This window comes from Odocoileus virginianus, chromosome 18 (assembly GCF_023699985.2).
Source record: "Odocoileus virginianus isolate 20LAN1187 ecotype Illinois chromosome 18, Ovbor_1.2, whole genome shotgun sequence".
NCBI lineage: Eukaryota > Metazoa > Chordata > Mammalia > Artiodactyla > Cervidae > Odocoileus > Odocoileus virginianus.
The window spans coordinates 9,459,420-9,476,064 of record NC_069691.1 but is presented as its reverse complement, the minus strand read 5'-3'; the positions used below and the strand labels follow the sequence as shown (position 1 = coordinate 9,476,064).

Below are 16,645 nucleotides of genomic sequence, written 5' to 3'. Positions count from 1 at the left end.
GGCTAAAAATGCAGTTTTGAGAACTTCACTATATTGCTGTCGTTGTTGCTCAGTCACTCAGTCATGTCCAACTCTTTGTGACCCCATGGACTGCAGCACGCCAGGCTTCCCTGTCCTTCACTATCCCCTGAAGTTCACTCAAACTCATGTCCATTGAGTCGGTGATGCCATTCAAACATCTCATGCTCTGTCACCCCCTTCTCCTGTCCTCAATCTTTCTCAGCATCAGGGTCTTTTGCAATTAGTCAGCTCTTCCCATTGGGTGGCTAAAGTATTGGAGCCTCAGCTTCAGCATCAGTCCTTCCAATGAATATTCAGGGTTGATTTCTGATTTGATTTTTAGGATTAACTGACTTGATCTCCTTGCTGTCCAAGGGACTCTCAAGAGTCTTCACCAATGCCACAGTTTGAGAGCATCAATTCTTTGGCACTCGGCCTTCTTTACGGCACATCCATACATGACTGATAGAAAAGCCAGAGCTTTGACTACATGGACCTTTGTCAGCAAAGTGATGTCTCTGCTTTTTAATACTCTGTCTAGGTTTGTCATAGCTTTCCTTCCAAGGAGCAAGCACCTTTTAATATTATACATAATACTACTAAATCTAAATAAGTTTCTAAATTGAAATAATGTTTGTACATATTTTCATGTATCAGTTCTTAACATAAGAAATCTAAAGAGCAGAAGGAAGCTTACTATAGGACATTAAAAACTCAGTTGTTTGTTAAAAAAAAAAAAAAGAAGGAATCTGGAAAACCAAAAGTTGTACTCACAACTTTGATGGAAACTAAGGGGCAACTTCTAACTTTTTAAAACGACCATTCTCATTATCAAAAATTCACTAAATACCCACAATATTCCTCATCACTCTAAAAGCTAGTCACAGACCCTATCTTCCAAGTAGTTTATCAGTCTTTTATTTTTCTTTCACTTGGGCATACAGTGAAACAGTCTCCCAATTTATTCAACCAAATCATAGATCGTCCCACACCATAACTCATAGGAGGTTCTCAATAATATTGATTTATGAGTCAATTATCCAAGGATATTTTAATATAAAATAGTCAAAAACAGAGAAATGAACCTCTCTTGGGTCAAACTGAACTCACTACCCAACCCTCCCGTAAACCTGCCAAGTTGCTCGCATTTTATTTAAAGAGAATGAAATGTTCCAGGATATCTGGTGAGAAGACACAGATGTGGGAGTGGGTCCTGGAATGGGAGTCAGATGGCCTGGGAGCAACCACTGGCTCTGTCCTCTACTGACCTGAAAACTTGGGTAAAATTCTTGCCCACCTGAACCTCAGTTTCCTCAACTGCAAAGGGAAATAATAGCTACCTCACAAGGCTGTTTTGAGTATTAAGTGGAAAAATATGTTTCTTAGAGATAAGACAGATAGTCAACAAATTTCAGTCAAGTTAAAATCATCCCTGTTTCTATAAAATGTAAATAGGGCTTCCTGGCTCTCTTGTTCACCGTGATCATTTTCATGTTTTTATTACTGGGGGTGAAAGATCTATTCTTGTCTTAGTACATAGACACCTGCAATAGTCTTAATATCATTTGACTGATGAGGCCAGTCTGGAAGGCCTTCAACTTTCCTATCAAGGACTGAAAAATCTTCCCTGCTAGTCTCATGACATTAGTGCTGGCCCAGAAGCAGCAGAACAAGCTGGGCCAGCTTGGTGAAATGGCTGGGATTGGGGGAGTCTAATTTTTCCCCTTTGGATCACATAGTGGAAGATCTAAGGCTCCAATAGTTCCACTCTGCCTACTGATGCCCAGTGTGGTTTTGCAGAGTGCCCATACCCTTCCCTGCCTCTCTCCAATCCATACATGCTTTAATCCACCAATTCTTACAGATTCCAAGCAATCATGAATAAAAACTAGGCTCATTATTTTACAGTAACATTTTGTACAAAGTGTGTACCACATAAAATCACTGTATCGCACTCCTTGACCTTAACATTTCTCATCTCCTTCTCGAAAACCAACCCGAATTCCCATACACTATGGCCGGTCCTTCTGCAGATTCAAATCTCTAAACGTCTGCACCTGCTCACCCATTTATTCATTTTTTGGCCACTACAGTGTCTTATGAGTTCTGCAAGCCTTTTATCTTATGGCTCCATTCATTCTAAAACATTTCCACCTTTTTGTGCTTAGCACAGTCATGGCTCAGGGCTTCCCTGCTGGCTCAGTGGTAAAGAATCTGCCTGCCAATGCAGGAGACGCAGGAGACAAGGATTTGATCCTTGGGTCAGGAAGATCCCCTGAAGTAGGAAATGGCAACCCACTCCAGTATTCTTGCCTGGAAAACTCCATGGACAGAAGAGCCTCATGGGCTACAGTCCATGAGGTCTCAAAGACTGGGACATAACTGGGCAACTGAGTACACTGCAGTCATGACTCATGGTCCCCAGAAGCCCCTGAAGGCTATAGCGGCTCCAAAGCATCCGATGCTGAGCAAACTGACCAGTGTGTTCGCTCCTCATCCATCAACTGGTCCCCACAAACTGAGAGGGTATCTTCCCCTCATCTTTTACTAAGGAACAGATTTAAGTATTCACTGACAGGGTGTGAAGTAAAGAAGATCTGCATGCAGTGGTTCACTAAGACTGATGGCAAGGTCCAAATTGATACAGCGCACTGGCTCGCTTTAAGGACGTCACCAGCATTGGCAAGAAAGGGGAGAATTTCTGTCTGATCTGTGACACAAGGGTGGCTTTGTTGTTCACTGAATGACACCTAAGGAGCCAAGTACAATTTGCGCAAAGTAAGAAAGATCTTTGTGGCACAAAAGAACCCCTCATCTGGTGACCCATGATGCTCATATCATCCACTATCCCGATTCCCTTTCAAAATGAATGACTCCACTGAGATTGATTTCAGATCTGGCAAGATGACTGATTTCAACAAGTTTGATACTGGTAACCTGTATATGATGACCAGAGTCACTACTGTGGGAAGAACTGAACAATCTTCTGCTGCGATCACCAACAGAAAGAGACAACCTGGTCCTCTTGGTGTGGTTCACGTGAAAGACGCCAACAGCAGCATCGCTGCCTCCCCATTCTCCAACATTTTTGTTATTGCAAAGGCAACAAACCATGGATTTCTTTTCTCTGAGAAAAAAGTATCTGGCTAACCATTGCTGAACAAAGAGACAAGAGATTGGCAGCTAAAGAGAGCATTGAGTCAAATGATCTCTATGAGACATGACTGGAAGGGTCTTTGGGCTTAATTGGGCTTCCAAGGTGGTGGTATTGGTAAAGAATCCATCTGCCAATGAAGGAGATGTAAGAGACATGGATTCAGTCCCTGGGTCAGGAAGATCCCCTGGAGGAGGGCATGTCAACCCACTCTAGTATTCTTGCCTGGAGAATCCCATGGACAGAGGAGCCTGGTGAGCTACAGTCCACGGGGTCGCAAAGAGTTGGACATGACTGAAGCAACTTAGCACTCACATAGGGCTTAATTAAAGATAATGAGGAATGATTAATTGCCCAAAAAAGCCTCTCACAAACAAACAAAAGCCATTTACTGAGCTTCAGGCACTGAACCAGGTTCTGGAGCAAATCCACACAGAGAGACCTTGATCCCTACTCTCATTAATCAAACCAGCATGCCCAATAAGGATATAACAACAAGCTGAGATAAATGATCTAAAAACATCACCCAAAACCTTGACTTAGACTCATGAACTGGGAGGTTGGGGAGAAAGGGGTCATTTAGCAAAGTTTTCCCTTCATCTTCCCCTGATCTGAAGAAGAGGGAGGGGTTATTAAACCAGGAGAAGGAGCCAGCAGAAGCTGGGCAGCAGATGAGTCAGATCCTAGGGTCAGGGTAAGAGACTTGTCTGTTCTCCTATGAGCAAAGGGAAGTGATAAGAAGGATTTAAGGGAGTGATGTGACAGAAATAAAAGATACTTTCACAATGGCTGGCAGCAGTGGGAAGGAGAGTGGTCTGCAGGGGATCAACTGGCTAGCTGGCCATTGGAGTCATCTGGATGTCTGAGATACAGTGGGTGGGGAAGGGATAGAGGAAAAGGAAGTCCCCAGTTGGAGAAAGCAGATGAATACTCATGTCATTCACTGAGACAAGGAGCTGCAGGAAAGGACACCTTGCTGCAAAGGGACAGAAGTAGCCATTGTTTCAAGCTCTGTGCCGAGGGCTGTAGGTACATTATTTTGGCTTTCTGACAAGGCTGCAAAGTTGGTATCATTATCTCATTTTTCAGATTAAAAACCCAAAGCTGTAACATCAGTTTAGTTTTTCTGACCCAACCTTTATGGATCTAATTTTTCAGGGCGATCTAGTGCCCAATTAGCCTCCCAAGAGCTCTTAAGAAGAAAGATGACTTTTCCTTAGAAACCAAAGCCCAAAGCCACAGAGCTCAGATAGAAATGGATTTGGAACGATGCCAGAGACTTTGAGTAGGTTACTCTGGGACCCGTGGCAGGGCGGCCATGTGTGATTGTGCATAATTACAATGTGCACAAATGTAATATTGTAATATTACAATTACAATCATAATGCAATGTGTGATTGCATGCTGCACAAACCCAGAGGGCACCAGTCATAGCAAAGTTTCTGTGGATGCTGCCTCCTGAATAAATACATCAGCCCTGCCCCTCCCCAGTTTCTTTTCAAAGAAAGACTCCAAGCTCCATAACTCTAGGGTTCAAAAAGAATCAGTGACCAAGGCAACACCATGCACTTGACCTCTCTGATCCCAGAGCTTCTTTCCTCTTTTGCAACCTTCATTCAGACCCAGGTGTTTACCCCTCACCCTTTTCTCTGCTCATCTAGTACCCTAGGGAGAAGTAGATGTAAGGGAAGAGTGACCGGTCCATCATTAGACCGCTATTGCATACAAGAGCTCCCCAGGGGGATATACCAAATCTAAAACATTGCTAATATCTGCCCAAATTAATGCTACAGAGGAACAAACAAGTTATATAAAAGCTGTCACTTTTTTTATCTAGTTATAAAATATTCCCCAAATATCTGATTACAGAGTGTCCTTGCTCACCTGATTGCATCTTCCCAGGCCCGAGATGCTGTCCAAACAGCAGTCACCAATTCTTTATCTTTGAGGAAGACCAATCCACTCTGTGATTTACCCTGAAAAAGTCTCGTTCTCTGGCCCAGGGGCCAGGACAAACCACAGCTCTCCAATTTAAAAGTTCAGGCAGTGAGAAATGGAGCTGACTCTAGGACTAAAGCAATCAAGGGCTCTTTTCTCATCAGCCCCTAAGGCAGTGACACCACATTCGCAGAAGTGCTTTGGATTCCTGAGTTTTTTGCTTGGGAATGCTCTGACAAGAGGCACAGTCTCAAGTGCGCCAGCCCTGACTTATGATGGCGAGGGAGCTGATCCTGCGGTCTGTGATCAGAATGAGCTCAGCTTTCCAAATGAAACTGCTCTACCAGCATCTCCATCCTTCTCAGTCCTTACCACTGTGGCTCTTTAAAAGGTATAGAACATTCATTTTAAAGATGCTCTTTATTGATACATATTACCTTGTTTCTATAAAGGAAGTCAGGAAGGATATATTTCTCAATTTCCAATCAAGATGATTCCTCTGCAGACACACTGCAGTGTTTTTCTTTTTTTTGAAAGCTCATCTCCTCTATCAATTCTGATGTGGTTGGTCCCTTGGAGTTTTTAATGTGCTTCCTTGTCCCTATGCCACATAGCAGAGTGTCAGTTGACATTTAAGGTCACCCAGGATTTTTCTACTACAGAAGTCCACATATGGACCAGTTCCCACTGCAGAAACGAGCCCTTCGTCTGCAGCCGGCACTGCTCGAAGGCAGATGCATTCCCCAGACTCTGGTGGTAACGGTGACCCTCTCCCCACAGAATTCCTGGGATATTGATGTGCCCTGTATCCTTCTGCTGGCAGTTGACACTTCCCCCAATGCTGGCTCATGACCCAGCTCTGAGGTCAAAGGGCTGCAGCAACCCCCAGCCCTGAGCACCTCTTGACTTGTATCAGCTGGTGCAGTCTGGCAGTGGGAGAGGCTCAGTGGCCAGGCTGCCCTGTGTAGAGACCCTGGCTTCCTGCCATTCAGAATTCCAGGGGTCTCATTCGTCACTTAGCTCCTCTTTTTCTCCAAAGTTCATGGGAACTTGGACCATTAACTGACATCATAAGGCTGTCTTGGCCTGAACACTTTTTTGAGCTAACCACTATGACATTGGAGGACATTTGCCAAATCACAGGCTAGGGCTCAAAGCCCTCGTTCCCTCCCCATCTTCAATTTCTCTTACCACAGAAAAAGTCTGAGAATGACTAAGACACCACTACAGAAATGGTATAACTGAAAATGGAAAGTACGGCTAAAATTTAAGGATAGATCTGGCACCATGGGATTTGATCTCTGTCCCTATTTCAGCTCAAAATGAGCAGGTGGAAAAGTCAAGTGGACACTGGCAGGAGAAAAAGAAAAGTTGTTTTTGCTCTTATTTCTAGTTTGAGCAGTGAGTATTTAGATGAGAAACATAGCTGGAGGATCAAATAATGACTTTTTCAAAATAAGGGTTACCTATGTGTTTTTATCCCTCAGAAATGACTTGTTCAGACTGATCTGTGATGACCAAAACTTAGAAAGGTATAAACCATAGCAACTGAAGGATCACTTTGAAAACTAATTCTCTGCAAAACAATCATCTTTTGCTTTGCAAAACAATTCTCAATAGACTGGGAAAAAATTCTAAGTGGTCAGTAAAAACAGGAAGATATATTCATCCTCCTGTATAATAAAATAAATACTAGTTTTTTTAAAAAAGAAAAAGAAACATAGTTGGGTTCTCATAAAGGGAAGGGAACCCAGGTAACAAGCATCATTCTTTGATTTCCATCCCTACTGCCTTGGCGGGTCTTGCTCTCCTGGTGTTTAGTCTATTGTCTTGATTGTTTTAAAAATAACTGAATCAGTCCCCTAGTTGTCAGGAAGGCACCACTTCTAGAGACTGTGCTTGGAAGGAGTGAGTACTTCCCTTGCTGTCTCCGCCTTCAGCTAAGGTGTTTTACAGAGAAACTGCAGGTACCTAAGCCTGTTCTTACCAGACGGGAGGCAGGCCCCCTGAGAAGCATTTGAGGTCCAGAAGAGGGTGATCCTTCTTAGACCACACTTGAGGTTTACTTTTGACATTTCTCATAAATGCCACATATTCTCACAAATGAAGGGGAAGTATCCGAAGGGGAAATTTAAGGAAAAGTCGGATGGGATTAAGTAACTGAATCTGCCTCAGATTGAGGACTAGCAGAACTGAGGTGAAAAAAAGAACTAGGAGACCACTCTCCCAATTTGAACAGAAATAAGCTTCGAGCTACCTGATTAAAAATGAAAAACCTTCCTTCTACTTCAAAGATTTCTGCTCCACCCAAGGGCCTGGCCTAGAACAGCAGAGCGCTCCTCACAATGACAGATGAATAATAAATGCTCCTAGTCAGAAGAAAGGGCATACACACAATTTCTCCAAAGTTTCGGTTATTGGAGATTTCATCTATGGCTAATAGTAATTCCATTTTACAATTTAAAATTTCTTTGGTCTTTGAAATTAGCTAGCTCCAGTGATGAAGAGGTTATGTTCATGTAACAGAACAAGACCCTACAGCAGGGCCAACCTGGAACAGACTCCTCCCCTGCCCATGTTCTCCATCTGCCTCTGTAGAAAAACTTTAGCCTCCTAGGCCTTCCTGGAGTTCCAAAGAATAAATTTAGTTTGTGGGAAATAAATTATTAATAAATAATTAAATAAATAAATAATAATAATAATAAATTAATTAATAAATAAATTATTGTGGGAATAAATTTAGAAGTGGGAAAAAAATGCAGAAAGAAAGAAAAACAAACAAGACAAAATAATAAGAATTTAGCCATTCAAAAAAGTCAAGGACCTTTAGCTCCTTCTTCAGAGTTATAGATAATATTCTGAGCTATATACTTTGAGCTGTTTTTCAGACACTGAAACCCCCATCAGGTAGAAGTTAACTATATGCTGCCCACAAGCACATAGGTCTCAGAGTGGTTGGAACCAGAGAAGGTCTGAAACTGACGAGATCCCAATTACCTCATCACCAACCAATCAGAAGAAGGCTCATGAGTTGATCATGTACCCCACAACACCCCTGTCCCTCACCATGACTTTTAAAACCTTTCCCTAAAAGTTATTGGGGAGTTCAGGCCTTTTGAGTACTAAATACTGGACTCCTTGTTTGGAACCTGAAGTAAACATTGCATTTTCTTGTACCATAACCCAGTGTCAGTAGATCGGCTTTACTGAGCGCAGGCAAGCCAACCCAAGTTTGGTTTGGTAACATTAAGACTTTGAAAGGGAATTGGTTATTTCAAATCATTAAAAGATATATATCATATGTACAGAATATCAAAGAAAGAAGTCAAGTAGACAGGAAATAATCCCTGCCCATTAGACATTTTTTTAGGCTTCATAAAGATAAATCTATATCAACTTCTGATGCAAAATGACTTAAAGATAACACCTAAATTCAATCTAGTTCTGATCTAATAAAGTCTAGGTGAGAACCAGTATGATAATTTTCTTTTCCCTAAAGTGTTTCCCAAAGAATTAACCTAATTTTTAAAAACCCTACCATTCTATTGTGAATAAACTTCTCACAAATGAATGCCATAATTACTGACTTAATTTTTTCTCCTAAGCAAAGAGTGTGTATATATATATATCCTCTAAAGTAAAAGGTTTACCTACTACTATAGTTGAATGTTGTATATTAAGTAAAATTTTTATTTACCTAGAAAATATAATTTGTCAGGGGAAATGTGACATTAAAAGTGACCAAACCACCTTTACTATGGCTAAAGATGAAAGGCTACTTGTGATTGCTAACAAAAAGGCTATTACAAGAAAAAAGATAAAATTAGCAGTAATTATTCTTCCAGATAAAGCAGGAAACTGGGAATAGTATTACAAACAATCACTTCTTTTTCCTGTCATTTTTTTTAATGATGAAGAGCAACTGTTCCTCTAATGAAAGGACTCAGTAAATAAACTTAAGCATGACTTCTACCTAATTAATCTGAAACAGGGAATTTTTCACCTCAGCAATTGCTCTTCAGAAATGAGACAAACCTCTTGCTCACATCAGACCCCACAATCTAAATGCTTATTATTAAAATAAATGCTACAGGAGTGGAAAACAGGTGCAGTTTACAATTGCGTGATGGTTGGTCACCACTTTTTTAATCCATGAAAAAAATAAGTTGCCAAAATTGGTCTTTTTTGATCATTTCTCACTCAATGTTAGAAAAAGAACAAAGAGCACAGTTATGCTATCAGAAATGCAAAAAAGAAAAAAAGAAACGCAAGTATTTCAGTTTTTTCCTTCATGTGCTCAAGTAAACCTATAAGAGGGTCAGCAGTAAACACAGAAACAATCGCAAACCTCCTCAATTCTGAAATCCCCACAGATTATCAACTCTCTGGGAGGCTTAAGGTAGAAAACAAAGTATTTATATTAGCATTAGTCAACTTTAAAGGCCTCTAAAAGGATACTTACAGTTAAATCTCTGTAAGAATCAACTTTAATAATCTTTTAAAGGATACTTACAGTTAAATCTCTGTAAGAATCACGCATTCGTCTCCACTCCCTTTGTTGTGCAAGGGTAAATGAGTTACAGAAAAAAAAAAAACCCTGCAAATACCGTGCCTTGTGATTAAGACGTCATCTTAATGCAGACTTTGTATTTTGGCTTTTATGAAGGTTTAAAGGTTAAAGGCAACATAAATTATGCGATTCCTCCTATGCCAGGCCTGTAAAAGGTGCTTTCAGTGTTCATTAAAGATATTGCTTCCAAATGGGCAAAAGCTTTTTTGTTAAGTGCCAAAAGAGAAACATTTCCATTATGCTCATTACTGCAATGCTGGAGAGCCAAAACAATTTGGAATCAGGAAACTGCTAGAATCTGTTGTTCCAGAATGTATAGCAACTGTCAATATCCACAGTGAGAAACTACCCTCACTGTTTGGACAGCAGTACAGTAAAACGGAGTCCGCCACAAGCTGGTCAGCTTCCAGGAGAAAGACAATCTGCAAACCCCAAAGCAACAGCAACAGTTGAGGTTTTCCCCTTCTGCCTCTGCCACAAGAGACAGATCTGAATAGGGCCTAGAGAGACTCGATTCACGCTAGAATACCCCTGACTCCCTCCCAGGAAGGAGCAAGCCCCTCGTAAGTGACGTTCCGGTAAACTGCTATTCTCACACATTCCTCTAGGTCGGTGTTACCACTCCCTCATTTAGGTTTTGTCATCCCCTCCAGCTAAAGTACAGCTTCTTTTCCTTTTACACTTAAGCATACCGCATCTGCACAAGTCTGGGCTCTTTTATCGCAAGGAACACCACACCCATTTATTCTCTAGCCTGCAGGGGCAAACTGTAGGTTTGGCTGGATCTGCGTCTCTCCAGCTACGAGCTGGATACACAGCGCCCAACTTCGACCAGGTCACCACCACCGCAGCCGCCGCTTTGGCTCCGGGGCGCGGATTATGGAGACAGACTGCCTGGCGTAAGCCCCAGAGTCGCAGAGATTCTTTCCAGAGGACAGCCCGCACTCCCTGACAACTAACCGGCAAAGTTGTTTCTTCCTCCTCTGCCGTAATGCCCATCCATCAAGGCGCGCGCGCGCGCGAACCAACGCACACAGCTTTTTGCTCCCTCAACTTACCAATTTAGACTTGGCGCGCTGCAAAAATTCTTCCATGTTGTTGAGAAAGGTATGGACCGGAGATACCCGGAGGGCGCAGAGGATTATCTCCTCCCGGGCGAGAGGAGCCGGGTGCCCGGAAAGTGGCCGCCCGGGACGCAGCGACCGGCTGCTCCCTCCTACCGCTCGGAGGCGGCTGAGGTTGTGGCTGAGCTCTCGGCTGTCGCCTCCCAGGGCTCCCCACCCCACCCCGAGCCCCGCCGCCCGCTCGGAGCGTCCGACTCTCCCCTAATAAGGAAAGTGGGTGTGACGCCCGGGAGCCCCAGGGCGCGCCTGGCACGCGGGCTGGCACGCGCCTGTGGGGCCGGAGCTCAGGGGCTGGGGCGCGGGGGCGGGCGTGTTGGCGGATGGCGAGGGGCTCCTCCGCCAATCGCAGGGCCCCGCCGCGGCCTCCTGACGTGGCGCGCCGAAAGATGCTGCAACCATGGACAGCGCCCAGAAGTACGCGCCAAGTGCAAGGGGCTGCTGCAGAGGGAGGCTCTGCCGCAGGCACCGCCGCTGTCAGCCAGGGGAGGTGGAGAGAGGGGAGAGAGGCCCCCAGAGAACTCCCCTCCTCGGCCAGCGCCTTCCTGGCTGGCTGGCAAGTTACAGAGAGCTCCAGCGGCCACTTAAGGAGCCGGTTCTGCTGGCCTGGCCAGGGGACACTCAGCTAGATTGCGGGGCGGAGGGGTCACTGCTCAGCTAAAAGCAGTACGACCTTGATGGGAAATAATAGGAAGAGCAGGCTAGGAGGTTGCGGTAGGTTGCATCTTTCCTCCTTGCTCTCAAAACATACCTGCCCAGCAACAGACCTCTGCAGTTCACCCTAATTGGGTGCCCTTATGTTGACCCTGGGGCTACGGATCCTTACATCCTTCTGCAGTCGCAGTCCCCATCCACTCTGACATGTTTGCTCAGCAACAGTGAGGGCGACAGAACCTCCTTCCTGCATAAGGGTCTGTGTTTGTACAAGATCTTCTGATCGTTTCTCTGTACATTAAAGTTTAAGAAGTACTGCAATAAACACTTAAACTCATAGCCATGAACCTTATTTCAAGCCACAGGATATGTCATGTGGACTCTCTAGCCTGCCTTATCAGGGGCCCACATATACCTGGGCTTTGGCACACGTGCCTGTAATGCCCTTGCTGCCCTCCCACCAGCCCCGCAGCCGGGCTAGCTCCTGCGTCAGCTGCCAGAGCAGTGACCTCAACACTGACTACGCTTCAAAATCACATTACTATCACCCAGGGCTTGGAAAAAAATACTGCTTCCCAGGCTATATTCCAGACCAATAGAATCAGTTGCCTGCGAGCAGGGAGACTGCATCAGTCTGGTATAAAAATGCTCCAAGGGATTCCTACATGCAGCCCAGGTATGAGCATCTGATACACAAACTTTAGTGTGTACCTGAACCACCCAGAGATGTACTGAAACACAGATTTTTGTGCCTCACCCAGAGAATTTCAGGCTTCATAGGTCTGTTTAAAGGGCCTGAGAGTTTCCATTCTTAACTATCTCCCAGGATTTGCTGATGCTGCTTAGAAGTTATCTTCCTCCAGGAAGCCTCCTCTGATCTACTTCTCCCTTTCCACCCCCATACTGAGTCAGTTGCCCCTTTCATGTTCTCTCCCAGTAACCTACAATGCCTGCTATACTATAAATTGCCTGATTATTTGTCTGTTCTCCACCAGGCTGTGAGTTCTATGAGAACAAGGACATTGCCTGTCTCATTCATTGATGTATCCCTAACACAGTTCATTTCATACACAAATTTCAATAAATATATCTTAATGAATAAATGTACATATGAAAGGTTTCTCTCTTTCTCTCTCTCATCTTGTGTGTGTATGTAATTATCCAACTGTTTTTTTATTCAGGAGGACCCAATAAAAAGAAATCAGTTGAGTCTACAGATCTGATTAAGAGAGAGTGATGGGAATGTTAAGCTCTGATTTACATTCAGGCGATGAGCTATATTGAAGCTGCAGATTCTATCAGCTTTCTTTGCTGACTTAAGTAATTTAAAACCATCCAGGTAAAACAAGTGTCTTGTCAGCCTTTAAATCTGTGAAGTTAATCACAATTCAAGTAACATTACTGAGAAAAATTCCTGAGAATGCTTTGCCTCTGACTCCATTGGGGAATTTAGTGACAATCACTCTGTTCCTCTGAATTTTTATTTTAAACCCTTTGGTTTTACACAGCCTTGAGTTTTCTTGACTTTTTCTTCTTATGGACTCAATGTATAACACCTATCTGCCTGAGTTTTTCTCCACCAACAATGTTTCTGCAAAAAAGGTTTATCAAGATTTACCTCCTCCAGGAAGCCTTCTTGAACTGACCACTTATATTAGTTTCCTGAGGCTGATGAAACAAATTACCACAAATTCAGTGGCTTAAAACAACCCTGGTGGCTCAGATAATAAAGAATCTGTCTGCAATGCAGGAGACCTGGGTCTGATCTCTAGGTTGGGAAGATCCCCTGGAGGAGGGCATGGCAACCCACTCCAATATTCTCGCACAGAGAATTCCCGTGGACAGAGGAGCCTGGCAGGCTACAGTCCATAGGGTCACAAAGAGTCAGACACGACTGAGTGCAAAGCACAAAGCAACACGAATTTATTATCTTACAGTTCTGTGGGTCATTAGTTTGACACGGGTCTCATCAGGTCAAATTCAAGAATTCAAGGTGTCAACAGATTTCATTCCTTTCTGAAGTTTCTAGAATATCCTCTATTTTTTTTTTTTCCTTCTCCAGCTTTTAGCAGCAGCTCACATTCATTGATTCATGGTTGCCTTCCTCTATGTGCAAAAACAATAATGTTGCATCTCCCTGGTTATCTTTCCATAGCACATATGCCTCTCTGTCTCTCTCCTTCTCTCTCTCTCCACCACTTTTTAAAGAACTCTTATTATTACATTGGATCTACCTAGATAATCCAGGATAATTTCCAGAACAAACTTTTGGACTCTGTGGGAGAAGGCAAGGGTGGGATGTTTCAAGATAACAGCATCGAAACATGTATATTATCTAGGGTGAAACAGATCACCAGCCCAGGTTGGATGCATGAGGCAAGTACTCGGGCCTGGTGCACTGGGAAGACCCAGAGGGATCGGGTAGAGAGGGAGGTGGGAGAGGGGATGGGGATGGGGAATACATGTAAATCCATGGCTGATTCATGTCAATGTATGACAAAAACTACTACAATACTGTAAAGTAATTAGCCTCCAACTAATAAAAATAAATGGAAAAAAATTAAAAAAAAAAAGCTAAGAGTATAACCTAAAAAAAAAAATTTCCCCATGTTAAGGTCAGTTGATTAGCAACCTTAATCCCCCTTTACTGTGTAAAAACATATTAACAGGTTCTGAGGATTAGGATGTAGTCATCTTTTGTTGTTGAGTCACTAAGTCATGTCTGACTCTTTTGTGACCCCAGGGACTATAGCCCGCCAGGCCCCTCCGTCCATAAGATTCTCCAGGCCAAAATACTGGACTGGATTTCCATGCCCTCCTCCAGGAGATCTTCCTGACCCAGGGATTGAACCTGTGTCTCCTGCATTGGCAGGCAGATTCTTTGCCACTGAGCCACCAGTCATCTTTGGGAAGCCATTATTCTACATACTGTACAACTCATTCCCCAAATTATTTGGGAGTTATTAGTCTTTGATCCTCAGTTTCTTATTATTCCATAGCATCTAGAAATCTAGTGCCTTTAACTCTAAATTAGAAATCATCCACCCTGGCTACACAATGGTACCATCTGAGGGACTTTGAAAAAATATTGATGTTCCAGCCCATCTCTAGAAATTCTGATGTGAGTAGTCTTGAGAGGGATCCAGGCACATCAGGTAATCCTCTGTATATTCAAAGTTGGGGACCACTGAAAGTGAAAGCTGCTCAGTTGTGTCTGACTCTTTGCAATCCCATGGACTGTACAATCCATGGAATTCTCCAGGCCAGAATACTGGAGTAGGTAGCCTTTCCCTTCTCCAGGGGATCTTCCCAACATAGGGATCAAACCCAGGTCTCCCATATTGCAGGCGGGTTCTTTACCAGCTGAGCCACGCTACAATGGAAGCCCAAGAATACTTCAGTGGGGACCACTGCTGTTAGATAAATTTGTATTCCCCCAGTCACCCAAGTACAAAATCCAGGGTTCAGTTTGATTTACAACTTTCTCCTACCCCTTGTTGCCAATTAATTCCCAAGTCCAGTGTCTTCAACCTTTGAAGAAGCCTCCTCCAACTTTCTTTCTATCCCAAGTGCCATTATTGTAACTCAGGTATCAGATCTGAGCCCAAAGGCCAGCTCCCCTTCGCTCTGAAGGCCTCTGCTCTTGGCTGTAGAACATTCCCACTTCCTCTACCCTTCGCTGCTCTCAGGTTTCTTGATTCCTGCTCAGGTTTCTGAGCACTCTTCATTTTGAAATTATCTGAGTAGATTAGTAGAATGGTTGTTATGGACGGCATGCCTTTCACATATTGAAGCTTTAACCCCCAAAGTGAAGGCATTAAGAGGTGGGGCCTTGGGGAGTTAACGAGGTTTAGATGAGGTCACGAGAGTAGAGCCTTCCTGCCAGGATTAGCAGCCTATATAAGAGACCAGAGTGCTCACTCTCTCCCTCTCTCTCTCCCCACCATGTGAGAATACAGTAAGAAGTGACCACCTGCAAGCCAAGAGGGCTCCCACCAGGAACAAGAGGGCTCCCACCAGGAACCAAATGGAACAGCATCTTGATATTGGGGTCCCCAGCCTCCAGAACTGTGAAAACTCACCATCTGATGTGTAAGTTGCCGGTTGATGGTATTTTGTATAAAAGCACAAACGGACTAATACAGCAGCAGTGCTGGGAAAAGGAAGGCTTTCAGGATCATCTAATGCCATACCCTTATTTAACTGAGCAGGTAGCCAAGTCCCAGAGTATTCAGTATCCTCCTGGGCTAACAGAGCTACATAGAAGCAGAGCCAGGATTGAAGCTCAGTTCTCCGTTGTTCACTCCTTCAGCATCTATGGATCATTAACTATGCTCAGGTAGATATTATGCCCAAACTGAAATGTATAAGGCAAGATCCCTGCCCTCAAAGAGTTCACAGTCTAGTCACTGTAATACAAAGAGATGCAGTGACTGAGAAAAGCATAGGGTAATGTACTAATTGAGATGCTACATGGTCTAGTGACTACAGTCTGGAGTCTCATCCTTGCTGTGGTTGACTGAATATGCAAATTCTTTGAGATTCCTCCCAATAAGAAGTTGGGTCTATGTTCCCTTTCTGTGAGTCTTGGACAGCTCCATGACTTTCTCAGCAATAAAATACAGCAGAAGTATCATCATGACAGTTTCTATGATGTGGCTTTAAGAGACTGACAGCTTCCATTTTCTGTCTTACGGAGTACAGACTCTTGGAACCTAACCACATAGCAGCCACATGGAGAAGAACTAAGGACCCTGACTAACAGCACAGTCATGTGGTCAACCATCCTGGAAATAAGACTTTCTCGCCCCACTCAAACCACCCAGCCAATGCCACGTGCAACAGAGTTAAGCTCTCTCTGTTAAGCCCTGCCCAAATTCTTGACCCACAATAGAACAATTGTTATGATAAGCCATCAAATCCCTGGGCAATGTGTCATACAGCAATAGATGACCAGAACATCTGACCAGTAACATCATACATAACTTTGGGCAAGTTATCTTTTTAAGCTTCAGTGTCTTCATCCATAAAATAGATTTAAAAAGTAGAATTATTGTGAAAGTTAAACACAATAATACAGGCAAAGTGCCCTATTCCTGGCCTGTAGCAGGGCCACTGGTCTTTACAAAGGGTCTAACAAAAAAAAGAAAAACTTAATCCACTAGCTTGAAGCAGAAAGCAGAGACCTCTATGAAGAGAACTCAAAAG

The 16,645-nt window shown here is 43.5% G+C and overlaps 1 protein-coding gene and 1 pseudogene across 4 annotated transcripts in view; one reads left to right on the top strand and one right to left on the bottom strand.

Annotated features, from left to right (window-relative positions):
• The window catches only part of PRUNE2 (prune homolog 2 with BCH domain), a 275,668-nt gene extending 264,712 nt beyond the window's left edge, over positions 1-10,956 (bottom strand). For all 4 annotated transcript variants that reach the window (XM_070480322.1, XM_070480323.1, XM_070480321.1 and 1 more), the window contains exon 1: positions 10,721-10,956. In XM_070480322.1, the coding sequence (XP_070336423.1) occupies positions 10,721-10,756 (36 nt within the window). In that variant the 5' untranslated portion in view covers positions 10,757-10,956. The remainder of the gene's footprint in view (positions 1-10,720) is intronic.
• LOC110127404 (small ribosomal subunit protein eS4-like) lies at positions 2,408-3,224 on the top strand (annotated as a pseudogene).
• Positions 10,957-16,645: the final 5,689 nt, after the last annotated feature.